The sequence below is a fragment of the Mustelus asterias genome, chromosome 7, assembly GCF_964213995.1.
Source record: "Mustelus asterias chromosome 7, sMusAst1.hap1.1, whole genome shotgun sequence".
In the NCBI taxonomy this organism is placed as follows: domain Eukaryota; kingdom Metazoa; phylum Chordata; class Chondrichthyes; order Carcharhiniformes; family Triakidae; genus Mustelus; species Mustelus asterias.
In genome coordinates this window covers 83140785-83154817 of record NC_135807.1, presented here as the reverse complement: position 1 = coordinate 83154817, position 14033 = coordinate 83140785, and the positions used below count along the sequence as shown (strand labels likewise).

The window sequence follows — 14033 nt, the reverse complement described above, 5'->3', positions numbered from 1 at the left end:
CCGCAGCCTGGCATAATTCATCAGAAAAATTGTTCAACCTTATTGCAAGTGCCTAGCCAGTAAAACCATCAGTTGCTGTTAACCATTGTTTGACAATAGAACGCTAGCTCCACCATCCACAGTTCCCTGCCACTCCTGCACTTGTATGAATCTCCCATGGGTAATGTTAGACACTACACTTGAGCCTGCCAAAACAATTAACCCCTCTGTTAATTAGAAGGAAATGTCAGGTTCACAGATGGTACGAGCTGGCATGCAGCCATCCAGCCAACTGCTACTGAAAGCAGCTACCCTGCTGCTGACAACTGTTCCAAACCAGCAGATGTCAAAACCTTACCCAGTTGAGAAAGGCTAAACAACAGGGAAGGCTCCATGGTTTCAGAGCCACAACAAATACTTCAATAATTTCATATTAATCTGCCTGTTGTTATATTAACTGATCTTACATAAATATGGTGCATTACAAAGTAGGCAGCATAATTGGACTAGCGACCTTTACATTCTGCAATTCACCATTTATGGATGTATGCCCTTTCAGTGTTTCATCTAAAGAAAAGAAATTTAAAAATGGCAAGACAATGCTGAAGCACACTTGTCTGCCTGGAAACTGATTAACAATTATCTGGGAAAAAAATTCAACTGGTGTCCATAGAATCCCTACAGTACAGAAGGAGGCCAATCGGCCCATCAAGTCAGCATCAACTCTCCTAAAGAGCATTTTACCCAGGCCCACTCCTCCCGCCCTATCCCTGTAATCCTGCACATTTCCAATGGCTAATCCACCTAACCTACACATCTTTGGACACTAAGGGGCAATTTAGCATGGCCAAACCACCTCATCTGCACATCTTTGGACTTGGGAGGAAATCAGAGCACCTGGAAAAACCCCACCAGCCATGAGAACATGCAAACTCCACACAGACAAACTCCACACAGTCACCCAAGGCCGGAATCGAGCCCGGGTCACTGGCTGTGAGGCAGCAGCGCTAACCACTACACCACAGTGCTGCCCAAAACTTGAGGACCAAGTGAAGTTCGGCATCGGGCCTTATTAAAATGGATGGCAACAAACAATTGGACCAAACAGATATTCTGCTGAAGTAGGCTGGTCAGAGAGATCAACTGGCTCTTGTGCTGGCCAAAAGACAGGTCAGGACGAGGGGTGGGAGGAAGGAGATCCCAGGCAAGATCAAAAAAATAAGCCAGGAGTGTCCCAAAGCATTACTGCCTCTTCTGGAAGAACAACAAAAACAAATGAAAAATTATTTGACCTTTTAATGTGCAGCCTCCAGCAGTCCTTATAAGGATCATTTGTTAGACTAATAAACGTTTGGTACAGCTACACACAGCATGTGTGGCACAGGTTCCATCATTTCTTTCCATTCAAACACTTAGGGAGGCAATCAGATTACACCACTCAATTTAAGCCAGACAAAATCTTTTGAACTCGACACTTACGTGTTTGAACTAGGAGGTGCTGAATTTGCAACTTGCTCCAATGGAATACTCCTCAAGTTAAGGGAAGAAAACTAGAATGCATAAAAAGAACAGTAATACGGTTAGAAGAAGCTCAAGATACTTTACTTTTAAACATTTCAAATATTTTTCTTTACAGATCTGGTCCATGGAATTCTATGGGCCACATTTGGTTTGGTACTGAATAGAATGGCACAGAGCAATTGTTATCAATAGGTATTTTGACATGTTCTTATGAAATACTTGGCAAAAAAGACTAAAGGCCATCTGGCCCATTTTTTGCATGATAATGGCTTGGAGCTCTTTGTCCACCTATAAATATCAGGACCACTCAGTACTCAGACCTTATATACTTTCCAGTGCTGGTAATCCCTGACCCATCTACCCTGCTAAATTTGTACCATCCATGAAGGAATACATTTAACGCTGTTATTGCATAGAAATACTGAAAGATACTGATGTCAGTTCAGGTGTTTAAACATGTTACCACGATAGCAATACACAGAGTTACTTGGCCAATCAACATGGAGCACCAGGTAGTGGTTCAATAACCTGGTTAGATGAGTGCCTAGAGTAAAGTAATAGAGTCCTTAAGAGAGGAAATATTAAAAGGCAGATGAGTTCATCCTTAAATTATCCAATGGCATCCCTCAAACTACAAGCCATGACATAGCTATAGCAAAATTCAGTGGAAGAGGAATGGACAATGCAAAGCACAACATGCAGTGGATAGTTATTGAAACTTCACCAATATTTGACCAATGCTAATTAGTGAAATGGGAAAAACAATGCAAGATCCTGAGTTTAACGCTCATGTAATTTTTATTACACGGTTAACAAAACATTTTTATTATTTACGCAATGTAATCAAGAATGGACAAACAAGAAAGCACCAGGAAAGAAAGATTAGGCGGCACAGCAGTTAGCACTGCTGTCTCACAGCACCAGGGACCCAGGTTCAATTCCAGCTTCGGGTCACTGTCTGCATGGAGTTTGCACATTCTCCCCGTGTCTGCGCGGGTTTCCTCCGGGTGCTCCTATTTCTTCTCACAGTCCAAAGATGTGCAGATTAGGTGGATTGGCCATTCTAAATTGCCCCTTAGTGTCAAGTGGACTAGCTAGGGTAAATGCATGGCGTTATGGGGATAGGACCTGGGTGGGATCGTGGTCAGTGCAGACTCAATGGGCCGAATGGCCTCCTTCTGCACTGTAGGATTCTATGATATGATGTTACCTAGAAAAGTAGTGATGTTTCCTCTCCTCAGCTGCAAAAGTGCGTCCGAACAAGATTGCAGTATTTCTGATGACACCAGTGTGAATTGTCCCCATTCTGTACACCAAGCATTCGCTCATTTCTGCTGCGAAATTTGGGGCCAGTTTGCATGTGAACAGAAGGAACTTTGTAAGACTGACAAAATTCAATTTGGAGTAGACTTTACTGCTTACCAGAATTCTAACCCTTTGTAATCAAAGTAATCTATTACAGAATCTTTAGAGTGTAGAAGGAGGCCATTTGGCCCATCGAGTCTGCACTGGTTCACTGAAAAAGCATTCTACCTAATCCCACTCTCCCAAGTTATACCTGTTAGCTCGCACATTATTTTCAGATTGCAATCTAATTCTCTATTGAATACATCGATCAAACCTACCCACCCTCTTGGGAAGTTTGATCCAGACTCGAACCACGTGAGAAATGTTTTCCTTACATCACTTTTACTCCTTATGTCCATTATTTTGAATCTGTGCCCTCCAGTCTTGGAGATGTTCTTTTGAGAGGGAACAGTTTCACTATTAACCCTGTCCATGCTCCTTAGGATTTTGCATAGCTCTATCAAGTCTCCTCTCTGCCTTCCTTTCTCCAAAGAAAACAGACCCAACCTCTCCAATCTATCCTCAAAGCCCGTTGTTTATCCCTGGAATTATTCTTGTGAATCTCCTCTGTATTCTCGCCAAAGTCTTCACATCCTTCCTCAAGTATGACACCCAGAACTGGACGCAGTATTCCAGATGAGGCCTAATTAGTTTTTTATACAAATTCAACATAACTTCCTTACTCTTGTACTTAATGCCTATCTTAATAAAACCTAGGTATTGTTAACTGCTTTATTAACTGCTTTCTCTACCACCTTCAATGGCTCACGTACATATGCACCCAGGTCCCTTTGTTCCTGAGTCCCCTTTAAGAGTTTCTCCCTTTACTCTATACTGTCTCTCCACATTCTTTCTGACAAAACAAATCACCTCACATTTCTCTGCAAAAAAGTAGTAAGAGTAGTAACAGTAGTCAGAGTGCAACAGACCCAACTAAGGACAAAGAAGGTGCTTAGAGGCACAGGACAAGGATAGAACACTTGATGAGTACATTGTATCAGTGTTTACTGAGAAGTGAATCTGACAAAATATCAGTAGAAGCAGAGATAGTGGAGAAAGTGAATAGGGTGAAAATTGAAAGAGAGGTGGTACTGGAAAGACTGACTCTACTTAGGATAGATAAGTCACTTGGTCAGGATGGCTTGTATTTCAGTTGCGAAATGAAGTGGATGGGATGGTGGAAGGGCTTGGATAATTTTGCAATCTTCCCTAGGTATGGGTGCCAGAGGATTGGAGTGACACACATAAAAGCCTTATTCAATAAATGATTTAAGGACAGTCCTAGCAATTACAGGCCAGCTAGTTTAACATCAACAGTGGTTAAGGTTTTAGAAACTATTATCGGGGAAGTAAATCAAGAAGACTTAGAAGAATTTTAACTTCATTAAGGAGAGCCAGCACAAATCTGCAAAAGGCAGATCATGCTTGACTAATCTAATTGATTTTTTTGTTGAAATGACAGACAAGGTTGAAGAAGATATTGCAGTGGATGCTGTCTATATGGATTTTAAGTGGGTTGCTATTTTTCAGACAATGGTGTTCCTCAAGGCTCAGTACAAGGACCACTGTTTTTTTTAACAAAATATAAATGACTTAAATGCAGACTTAAAATCTCCCATTCCCCAGAATCATTCTGGTAAATTTCCTCTGCACCCTCCCAAGGGCCTTCACATAATTCCAAATGCATGGTAACTAGAACCAATACTTCAGTTGCAGCTTTTGGACCCACTGACAGTGACAGAATGAACATGTGGGAAAAAAAACATGTACTTATGAGCAGTTTCCAATAGTTAGCTTCTTAAATTTCTCTTAATAATTTCACATTTCTTCCCTTAAAAGGTGCACAGATTCAGTTGACTTTAATTCACTGAATTAAAGAGGTAACAACCCTGCTGTGATTTTCCAAGTGCAATTAAAGGTAGTTAAAAATAACTATAAAAATAACAGCTTAAATTTATATACTGTCTTTAATATAGTAAAATATCACAAGGGACTTCACCTGAGCATTATAAAACAAAATAAGACACCACCAAAAAAAAGTGTCATAACGGTGAGAATAATGGAGTGATCCACACCGGTCTCTCAGGGGTGCTCCGCACCGCAATCCTCCCACACTCAGATCAGTTTTTTGGAGACTGTTTCGCAAGGGCACCCCGATCTCCCCATGAGGGGAGTGAGGTGGTCTCCCACTGCACTGACATCAAGGACACCCCGCCCCCAACCAAATCGGTGGCATGTTCCCCTACCCCCTCCTGACACAGGTCACCGGCATCAGGGCTCTCCCGATGGGTCCCCTGCCCAACCCCCAATATGCCCTCCCCCATCATGACCCCTGATATGATCCATCCATGTATGAGCCCCCTGCATAGCAACCCCCCCACCACCACTGTCATAGCATCATAGCCCCTTGCACAGCCCACCTAGTCATAGCCCTCACTAGTTGTGCCCAACTGGCACTGCCAGGGTGTCCAATGGACACCAGTGTACCAGATGGGCCCCGCCAGGTGCAAACCACCTGGCCATGCCCCCGACCACCTAGGGGCTTCAATGGACTCCGAGCCCCCCTGCATGACCATCACACTGGGTCTCCACTGGTGGAGGCCAGTAGTGATTCTCACCATTCCCATACCACACCCAAAGGCCAGAGAATGCCATGCGCTGGGAGTTGAACGGGCTATGCATATTTAAATACTACTTTAAATATCCTAATCAGCCTTGCACTCTTTCTGGGTGCAATCCAGTTTGCGCCATTAGAAATGGGGCGGGAGAAACTCAAACTGTTCTATGCTGGGCGCGAAACCGATTTTTAGCCCTGCAAGCTATTCTCTGGGATTGGCGCGATCTGCAACAAGCACGGTGAGGTCAGAGAATCGTGCCCCAAGTCTCATCAGGAGTTATTAGGTCAGGTGAGGAAAGTGAAGTAGAGAGATAGGGAAGTGATCCAAAATTTAGGTCCTAAAACAATTGAAAGCAGGACCATTAATACTGGAGCAACAGGGATGCTCAAGAGGCCAAAATTAGAAGGGCACAGACATCTAGAAGGGATGCGGGCTGGAGGAGATTAGAGAGAGGGCAGCAACCAGCCTATTGCACGATTTAAAATGAGAAGAATTTTAAAACTAAGATCTTTCTTGAGTGGGACCCAATGTAGGTTAGCAAGACCAGGGCGATAGGGGAAAAAAACTTGGCGTGAATTAGGACATAGGCAGTGTTTTGGATGACCTCAAGTTTGTAGAAGGTAAAATATGCAAGAGCAGCCAGGAGTGTGTTTGAATGGTATTATGAACTTGGTAGACACCAGTAACTTTTGGTTTAAAAAATACATTTGAAATCCAAGTCAGTTATATAAAAACATGAAACCACAAAATTCCACGGTTTTAAGGAGTTTAATTTTTACTATACAAGAGAAAGCAAAGCAAACACTAAATACAATCTTAAATAACCTCATATACTCTAACATCCAGAATCAACATAACTCAAACATGAATCAACAAGCAAAACGCGGTTAATTACAAGCTACAAATTAAGTATAAACTACATATTAATTGGCAAATACAACTAAGATAGACCTTACAAATTGCTCTTCAGTGCACATTTCAAATTCACTCAGCAAATCCTTCAAAATATACACACTTACCTTCCTCCGACTGGAAGTTCCTCTTCTTCTTGGATGCATTCTGATCCCCAGCCAACAGCAGCATACAAGCAACTCAAGTTCCACAGGCATGGCCTTTAGCAATAATGACACATGTCTGCAGAACCGCCAAAATTCTTCTTCCGATTGACTAGATGGGGTAGATCCACTATTGTTATCTCCAAGTACCAGAACCAGTCCCAAGCCACACACCAATCTGACTTGGAACAATAATCACCACTCCTTCATTGTCACTGGGTCCAAATCCTGGAACTCCTTCCTCAACAGCATTGGGGTAGGTATACCCACATCATATGAACTGCAGGGGTTAAAAAAGCAGCTCACCACTGCTTTTCCAAGGGCAATTAGGGATTGGCAATAAAAACGCTGACCTAGTCAATCATTCCCACATCCCGTGAAAGAATAAAAAATAAAATTTTCAACTTCCGGATCTGGACCCCGTCTTCTTCAGCATGCCTGTATTGTACCACTGGATTCATCAACTGCTACCTGTTATGATCCAGTTAGAGACCATTAACATTTAAAAAGATATCTGAACGGCTTGTTTTAGCCAATAGAGCTACACAATAGAACTACACTATTATAAACAAAAACTTTATTGTATATAAAAGAATTTAAAAGAGCAAATATGATTAGCTTATAACCACATGTTACACATTCATGTTTACTTCTTATTTCTCCCAATAATTCTCTTTCAAGACATCAATTTTAAGAGTTATTTACTTCCGTGGGGACCATCCACGAGTATGCCACAGTCCTGTGAAGAATTCTCATCTACAACTATTCGCCGAGGGAAAACTTTCATTTACCACTGCTTGACTGTGGATGCCTCAAGTCTCTTCTTCTAAATTATTTTTTAATATTTCCAAACTAATTCAGTTGATTACTTTCTTTTGCAATTAGACACCGCAAGGCCCACTGTAGATTCCCCCATTAGATTCAAATTAGGGAATCTTCAAACTGAGATTAAGCCTCACCTGCATCCCACATAGTCAATGATGACGTTAGTTCTTGTCTCTGCTTTTAGTGCAGGTCCATCTGAACAGTCACTAACTTTGGTTAACATTGCTCACTGAGAAGCAAACTGCATCAGGTCCAAAAGTACATTTAAAATCTCTCTTTGTAAAAACCCAGATAAATTGAAATCATAGGACCTCCCTAAGGTCCAACCATCTCCAAGATGGTGTGGTCTGCTCTGGGCTGTCCTCACACCAACCTTTAAGTTAGTTTTCCCTCACTTGATTAACAGTGAAAAAAAAGACATGTCATAGCTATTTGTCTTGAATCATCAGGACATTCACTAGAATACCAAATATAGAGGTAATAATTAATTCTTCATGAGAAGAGTGTGCTGTTTGGTTGGCAAGTGGCCTCTGATTGACAGAAGTGTTGTAATGGAGAAAATTCAAACCAGGTAGTTTGACTCTGATTGGTCAAAACCAGAGATTGGCTGTCACCTATTTTGGTCAGTTGAAACGGGAGCAACTGAACAAAATAGGCAAATATGCTCTGCAGATCCTCCATCAGATGGTTGTCCTGAAAAACCAGAGGAAGGCAAGTGTGTATGTTTGCATCTGATCAGGGTTTGAAACAGACATTCTTACACTGAACAGAAAATACGGGCCAAGGTATTATTTTCTAAATGATGAACCATTCCGAGGTCTTTCACAATTAGAAAACACAGCCAATATTGATTCAACATATATTGTTCAGACTTGCACAAAAATTACAGTTGCTGACTTAAGTTGTGACTTCTTGTTTTCTGCAAAGAGCACAAACTTTAACATTACAAAGTTAGTGCTACATCTACATCACAGTTGACAAAATTCCTATTGAAGCAAAGTGTAACTGAATGTGTCAGGTGGCATAGGGAATTACAACTACAGTTCAGAAGTATTGTCAGGTGTAACTTGTCTTTAATATTATTTTATTTGTATTTCTCTTAACAGTATGTATAGGAACATAGAAAATAAGAGCAGGAGTCGGCAACTCGGTACTTCGAGCCTGCTCTGCCATTCAATATGATCATGGCTGATCCTCTAACTCAATGCCACACTTCCGCCTCTCCGCATATTTCTTGATGCCTTTAGAGTCTAGAAATCTATTTCCTTCTCAAATATATATATATATATATATATATAGTGACTTGGCCTCCATAGCCTTCTGTGGTAGAGAATTCCACATGTTCACCAACCTCTGAGTGAGGAAGTTTCTCCTCATCTCAGTCCTAAATGCCTACCCCATATCCTGTGGCTGTAACCCCTTGTCCTAGACAGACCCCTCCCCCTTCCCTGCCAAAGGAAAAAATATTCTTGCATCCAGTCTGTCCAGCCCTGTCAGAATTTTGGCACGGTGATACAGTGGTTAGCACTGCTGCCTCACAGCAACAGGGACCTGGTTTTGATTCTGAGGTCGCTGTCTGTGTGGAGTCTGCACGTTCTCCCCATGTCTGCATGAGTTTCCTCCGGGTGCTCCAGTTTTCCTCCTACAATCCAAACACGTGCTGGTTAAGTGCATTGGCCATGCCAAATTGTAGTGTATCCGAACAGGCGCCAGAGTGTGGCGACTAGGGGATTTTCACAGTAACTTCATTGCAGTGTTAATGTAAGCCTATTTGTGACACTAATAAATAAACTTAAAATTTTATATGTTTTTATGAGATCCTTTCTCGTTCTCTAAATGCCTGTGAATACAGACCTAGCCGACCCAATCTCTCCTGGGATGAGAGGAATATCACATAGAGAATCAGTCTGGTGAATGCTCACTACATTCCCTCCACAGCAAGGAAACAAAAACTGCACACAATACTCCAGGTGTGGTGTCACCAAGGCCCTGTACAGCTGCAGGAAAACATCTTTGTTTCTGTACTCATGTCCAATAATATCACTTGCCTTCGTAGCTGCTTGTCCTACCTGCATGTTTGTTTTCAGTGACTGGTACACAAGGACACACAGGTCCCTTTGTACAACATTATTCCCTGATCTATCACCATTTAAACAGCAGTCTACCATTCTGTTTCTTCATCCCAAAGTGGTTAACTTCATATTTATCGATGTTATGCTGTACTTGCCATGTATCTGCCCACTTGTCCAAATCACCTTGAAGCCTCTTAACACCCTCCTCACCACTCACATTCCCTCCAAGTTTCATGCTGTCATCAAACTTGGAAATATTACATTTGGTTCCCTTATCCAAATCATTGATGTATATTGTGAATAGCTGGGACCCAAGCACTGATCTCAGCGGGACCCCACTAGTCACACCCTGCCACTTTGAAAAATACCCATTTAGTCCTATTCTCTCTTTCCTGTCTACTAACCAATTCTCAATTTATGCACTTTAATTTTGCACCCTAACTTCTTATATAGAACTATATCAAATGCATCACATCCACTGAGTCACCCTTATCTAGACTATTAGATATGTCCTTAAAAAAACTCAAAGTAGATTTCTCTTTCATAAATCCACCTTTACTTGTCTATCCCAATTGTCTGTTCCCATTGATATTTTCCAAATTTCGTGTTATCAATCCTTTATAATAGACTCTAGCACTTTCCCTGCTACTGGTGTTAGAATGCTTGTAAAAAGTATTTTAATTAGAAAGTACTACATTTGAAAATTTAACTTCTTGTTCAAATTTTGTCATCATAGTGAATTCCATCACGCTAAGCAGTTTATACATTTAATAACAGTTCCAGCAATAAACTAACTTTTCACATCAGCATTCTGATATACGAACAGAGGTTTAAGGTGACAATCTACAACATATGCAAGCTTGCCCTTTTTAGTGACCTAACAATGCACTTAGCATCATCTACTTGAATAATGCTGTTTCTACGACTACAAGCAATTTATTCCAACTAATGATCATCATGCACTCATAAATCAGCATTAGATCTCAGTTAGAGTTGGTGGCTTCCACAGATAAAAGTCGCATTCCAGTTCCTGGTTAGATATTGGCACACATATTGATTTTAATTAGCCCAATTAGTTCATTATGTTCTAGCATCAAACAGCTCATTTACTGCATTCCACGACCCTAATGGCATATGATAATGAAGCAAATCAATTAGCAACCATAAAAGAAGCCATTAAGAAGTGTAAACATTGCTCTGTCAGTTTGTAAAAGACATAAAAACACAGCAATGATTAACAATTTTGTCAGTTACACAAAAATTCAAATCGCATTGGACTAGATTGTTGAATCTGCATGTTGGAGTGAAGCTTTTAAGTGAAAAATAGCTCACAAGGTATAAACAGAACCCCCTTATATTGCTAAGTACAAAAATGTTCTCATTTATAATGGAAACATAACCTACTTATCTAAAGATGCTGATATAAATAAATGTTGCTCTTCCAATTGTCTGAACCCATTTATCTATTCCTTCCTACAATTTCAGCTCATTGTCTAACGAACCATTCAAAATCCAGAGTGATCCAAACAATAACAATGGTAAATTCATACATCATGTATGTTTTCTTATATACACCTTTCCCACATTCTTACACCATAGGACATTGGATAAGTTTAAATGTTTCATAGAAGATCAGCAATTGGGCATAGCCATATTCATCACATACCTGGCAAATCAAACTTAACCTTCCTCTGCCATGTTATATAAAACCCCAGGATCACATAATATTAGTTCATGTTGACATGAAGCTAATCAAAACCAATACAGTCTTATCTTAACCAAAAACAAATCCAATGGCCTGATGGTTAGGAGGTACTTCAGAATATGAAAAATCTAATATCTGAAAAACGGAGAAGATTCTTGTATTGTAGTTTTGTGGTTAATCATTTGATGTCTTACAAAGTGTTACAGAAAAGGTGCAGCTGGACTCTCCTGGTGTGCTCCAAGCTCTGCTGTCAGAAACATCTGCCAAATTTAAACCAGTGACATTAATAAATGTGTCAAGCAGCTCCTTTATAAATATTGCCAATTCAGACCCAAAGAAACCTCAAGAAACCACAATAGAATTAATGGAAATGGCTTTGCTTTTCAACCAACACACAATATCGGTGTTAGAATTGTCCAACACTGTGGGTGTTAAATTCCCAAAATTTAATAAATTAGCAATGAGAAGTTGCACAGACCAACTTGTAGAGAAGCTTTAATTAAAAGAGTTTAAGTCTATACCTCAGTTGATCGGTCTTACTTGACTTAGCATGACAGTAAAAAAATACTTAGGATTTTCTCAAACTTCCCCAGCACTCTATATCACTGAAGAAATTTAGCCATCTCAGAGACTTTACCTTAGGAAAATGAACTTGAAATTTCGACAAAGATGTTGCAACATATTTTCTTTTCAACATTTGAGGCCAAGTACACATCCTGGAGTTATCATTGATAAGATACTTAACTGGACCAGAGACATATAAATGCTGTGGTGACAGGAGCAGATCAGAGGCTGGAAACTCTATATCGAGTAACTCACCTCCTGACTCCCCAAAACCTTTCCACTTCTACAAGACACAAGTTCAGAGTGTGATAGAAAACTCTCCACTTATCTAGATGAGGTAACAACACTCTTGAAACTCAACACCACCCTAACAAAGCACACCCCATTCACCACTGTAAATATTCCTTCCACCACTCGCAGAGAGAAGCAGCAATGTGTACAATCTACAACACGCACTGTAACAACTTACCAGCACTCCAACATGTGGTCTCTAGTCCCAAGAAGGTTAAAGGTAGCAGATACATGGGAACACCATCACCTTCAAGTTTCCCTCCAAGTCACACACATTCTTGACTTGTGAAACTATAATCACCATTCACTGCCAAAATCCTGAAACACCTTCTTTAAAAGCACCATGGATGTACTTACACCACATCAGTAAACCACTGCACTACTTTGCCAAGCATAACCATGGATCAATCCAAATGGAAGTCCATGATTGCCAGCGCCCTCTTAGGACAAGTACCTGGAGGAGGAGGGCCACAAAGTCACCTACATGAGTAAAAGGTACGACAGGTATTTATAATTACTTCTCAGTAAAACACATGTCGCATGTACAAACTTAATATAAAATAAAAATAACTGACTGATAAATTGCAAATGCCTGACATGCTTTACACTTTTGCATTAGAATGTGTGGTGCCTAAGGGTCTCAAAGATAGAAAATACATTCATATGTTTGTGATATAGTTGCAAAATATATCTATCTACAAGTTCACCAATCACACATTCCAATAGCAACAATAACTTTCACCCATATATTACTCTGCTTTTTGGGTGGGGATTTAGATTGCCTTTTACTCTATTGCCAGACTTTCAATCCTTCGTCAGCAACTTTCATCGCTTGAAGCTTATGAAAGATTCAAGAAATATACCTGCCATAATTTCTCAGTTCATAACTCTGCTGTTCCTGATTCCTCGCCTATCATTCAATGGTGAAACACACGTTTCAAAGTTTACTTGGCAATTTTGGTTAAGAAAAGAACGCTATCCTCTGCTCTTCTTCAAATAGTACCAATCATTAAACTTACACCTGAACCACTGAAACAAGAAGATGGGATTTCCAACCTTTCCAGCAATATAGTACTATCTAGCTCATTCTTCTGGGTGCTCAAGTGAGGGATACATGTATTTGTTTGGAATATTTTACACTGTACACACATGGTAAAACGCAACCATTATAAGACAGCATCTCCTCAGACTCATGATAGATAAAAATACCAACATTTTTGGCAAAGCACTCTGAGACATTAGCAGATCGCAAATTTCTGAAGCATGTTTAAAAAAGCCTCCCTCTACAAAGAAGAATTAATATTTTAAGCCCTAAAGATCTGAAAAGCTGTCTTTGCTGAAGTAGCATCACTAGCTTACAGTACATGCTACATGACAAAGACTATTGCTTGTCCAAGCCACTAGATGGAGCTGACTGTAGTAACAAAGCTTTTTAACTGGTCTAACCAAATTCATGCTACAGAAATACATCTGCTACTGATCACGGTGCTACTGGAAGCAGCTGTGGAGAAAGCAAAACTCAGATCTCTATCCATTCCCAAAAAAAAGAGGAAAAACAGGAAAGAAACAATGCAAGAAACTTTCCATGTGGAAAACTTCTTGGCATTAGTTGGCACCTCCTCACAGCATTGCAGTAAAGCCTGCAAACAAAGTTTGAATTAACCTGCATCCCGCCACTCCAATCTGTTGTATTAACTATGTCACCAATCAGCATTAGTATTGATTTTGTTTGAACTGTAAAGTTAAGATGAACAAAATCACTCATTCCCATCAAAATAAAGTTAATTTGGAAGCAATCAATCTTTGTGAATTTTACATCTTGCAGCTCTGATCACCATATTATAAAAAAGGACATGGCACTGGAGAGGATGAAGGGAAAATTTACAAGAATATTGGCATAAAAATGTGTCATTATACACATCAGGAAAGGACTCTCAGGCTTCAAAACAAGGCCTGAGAATGGCCTAATAGAGATCTTTAAATTATGAAATGTTTTGACAGAGCGAATACAGAGAGAATGTTTCCTCTTGTGGAGAAGAGGATAACCAGACGCCAA

The 14033-nt window shown here is 40.2% G+C and overlaps 1 protein-coding gene across 1 annotated transcript in view; it reads right to left on the bottom strand.

Annotated features, from left to right (window-relative positions):
* Positions 1 to 14033, bottom strand: part of LOC144496129 (uncharacterized) — a 287585-nt gene that overhangs the window by 235443 nt on the left and 38109 nt on the right. The window contains exon 4 of the mRNA XM_078217113.1: positions 1459 to 1529. Within this exon, the coding sequence (XP_078073239.1) occupies positions 1459 to 1529 (71 nt within the window). The remainder of the gene's footprint in view (positions 1 to 1458; positions 1530 to 14033) is intronic.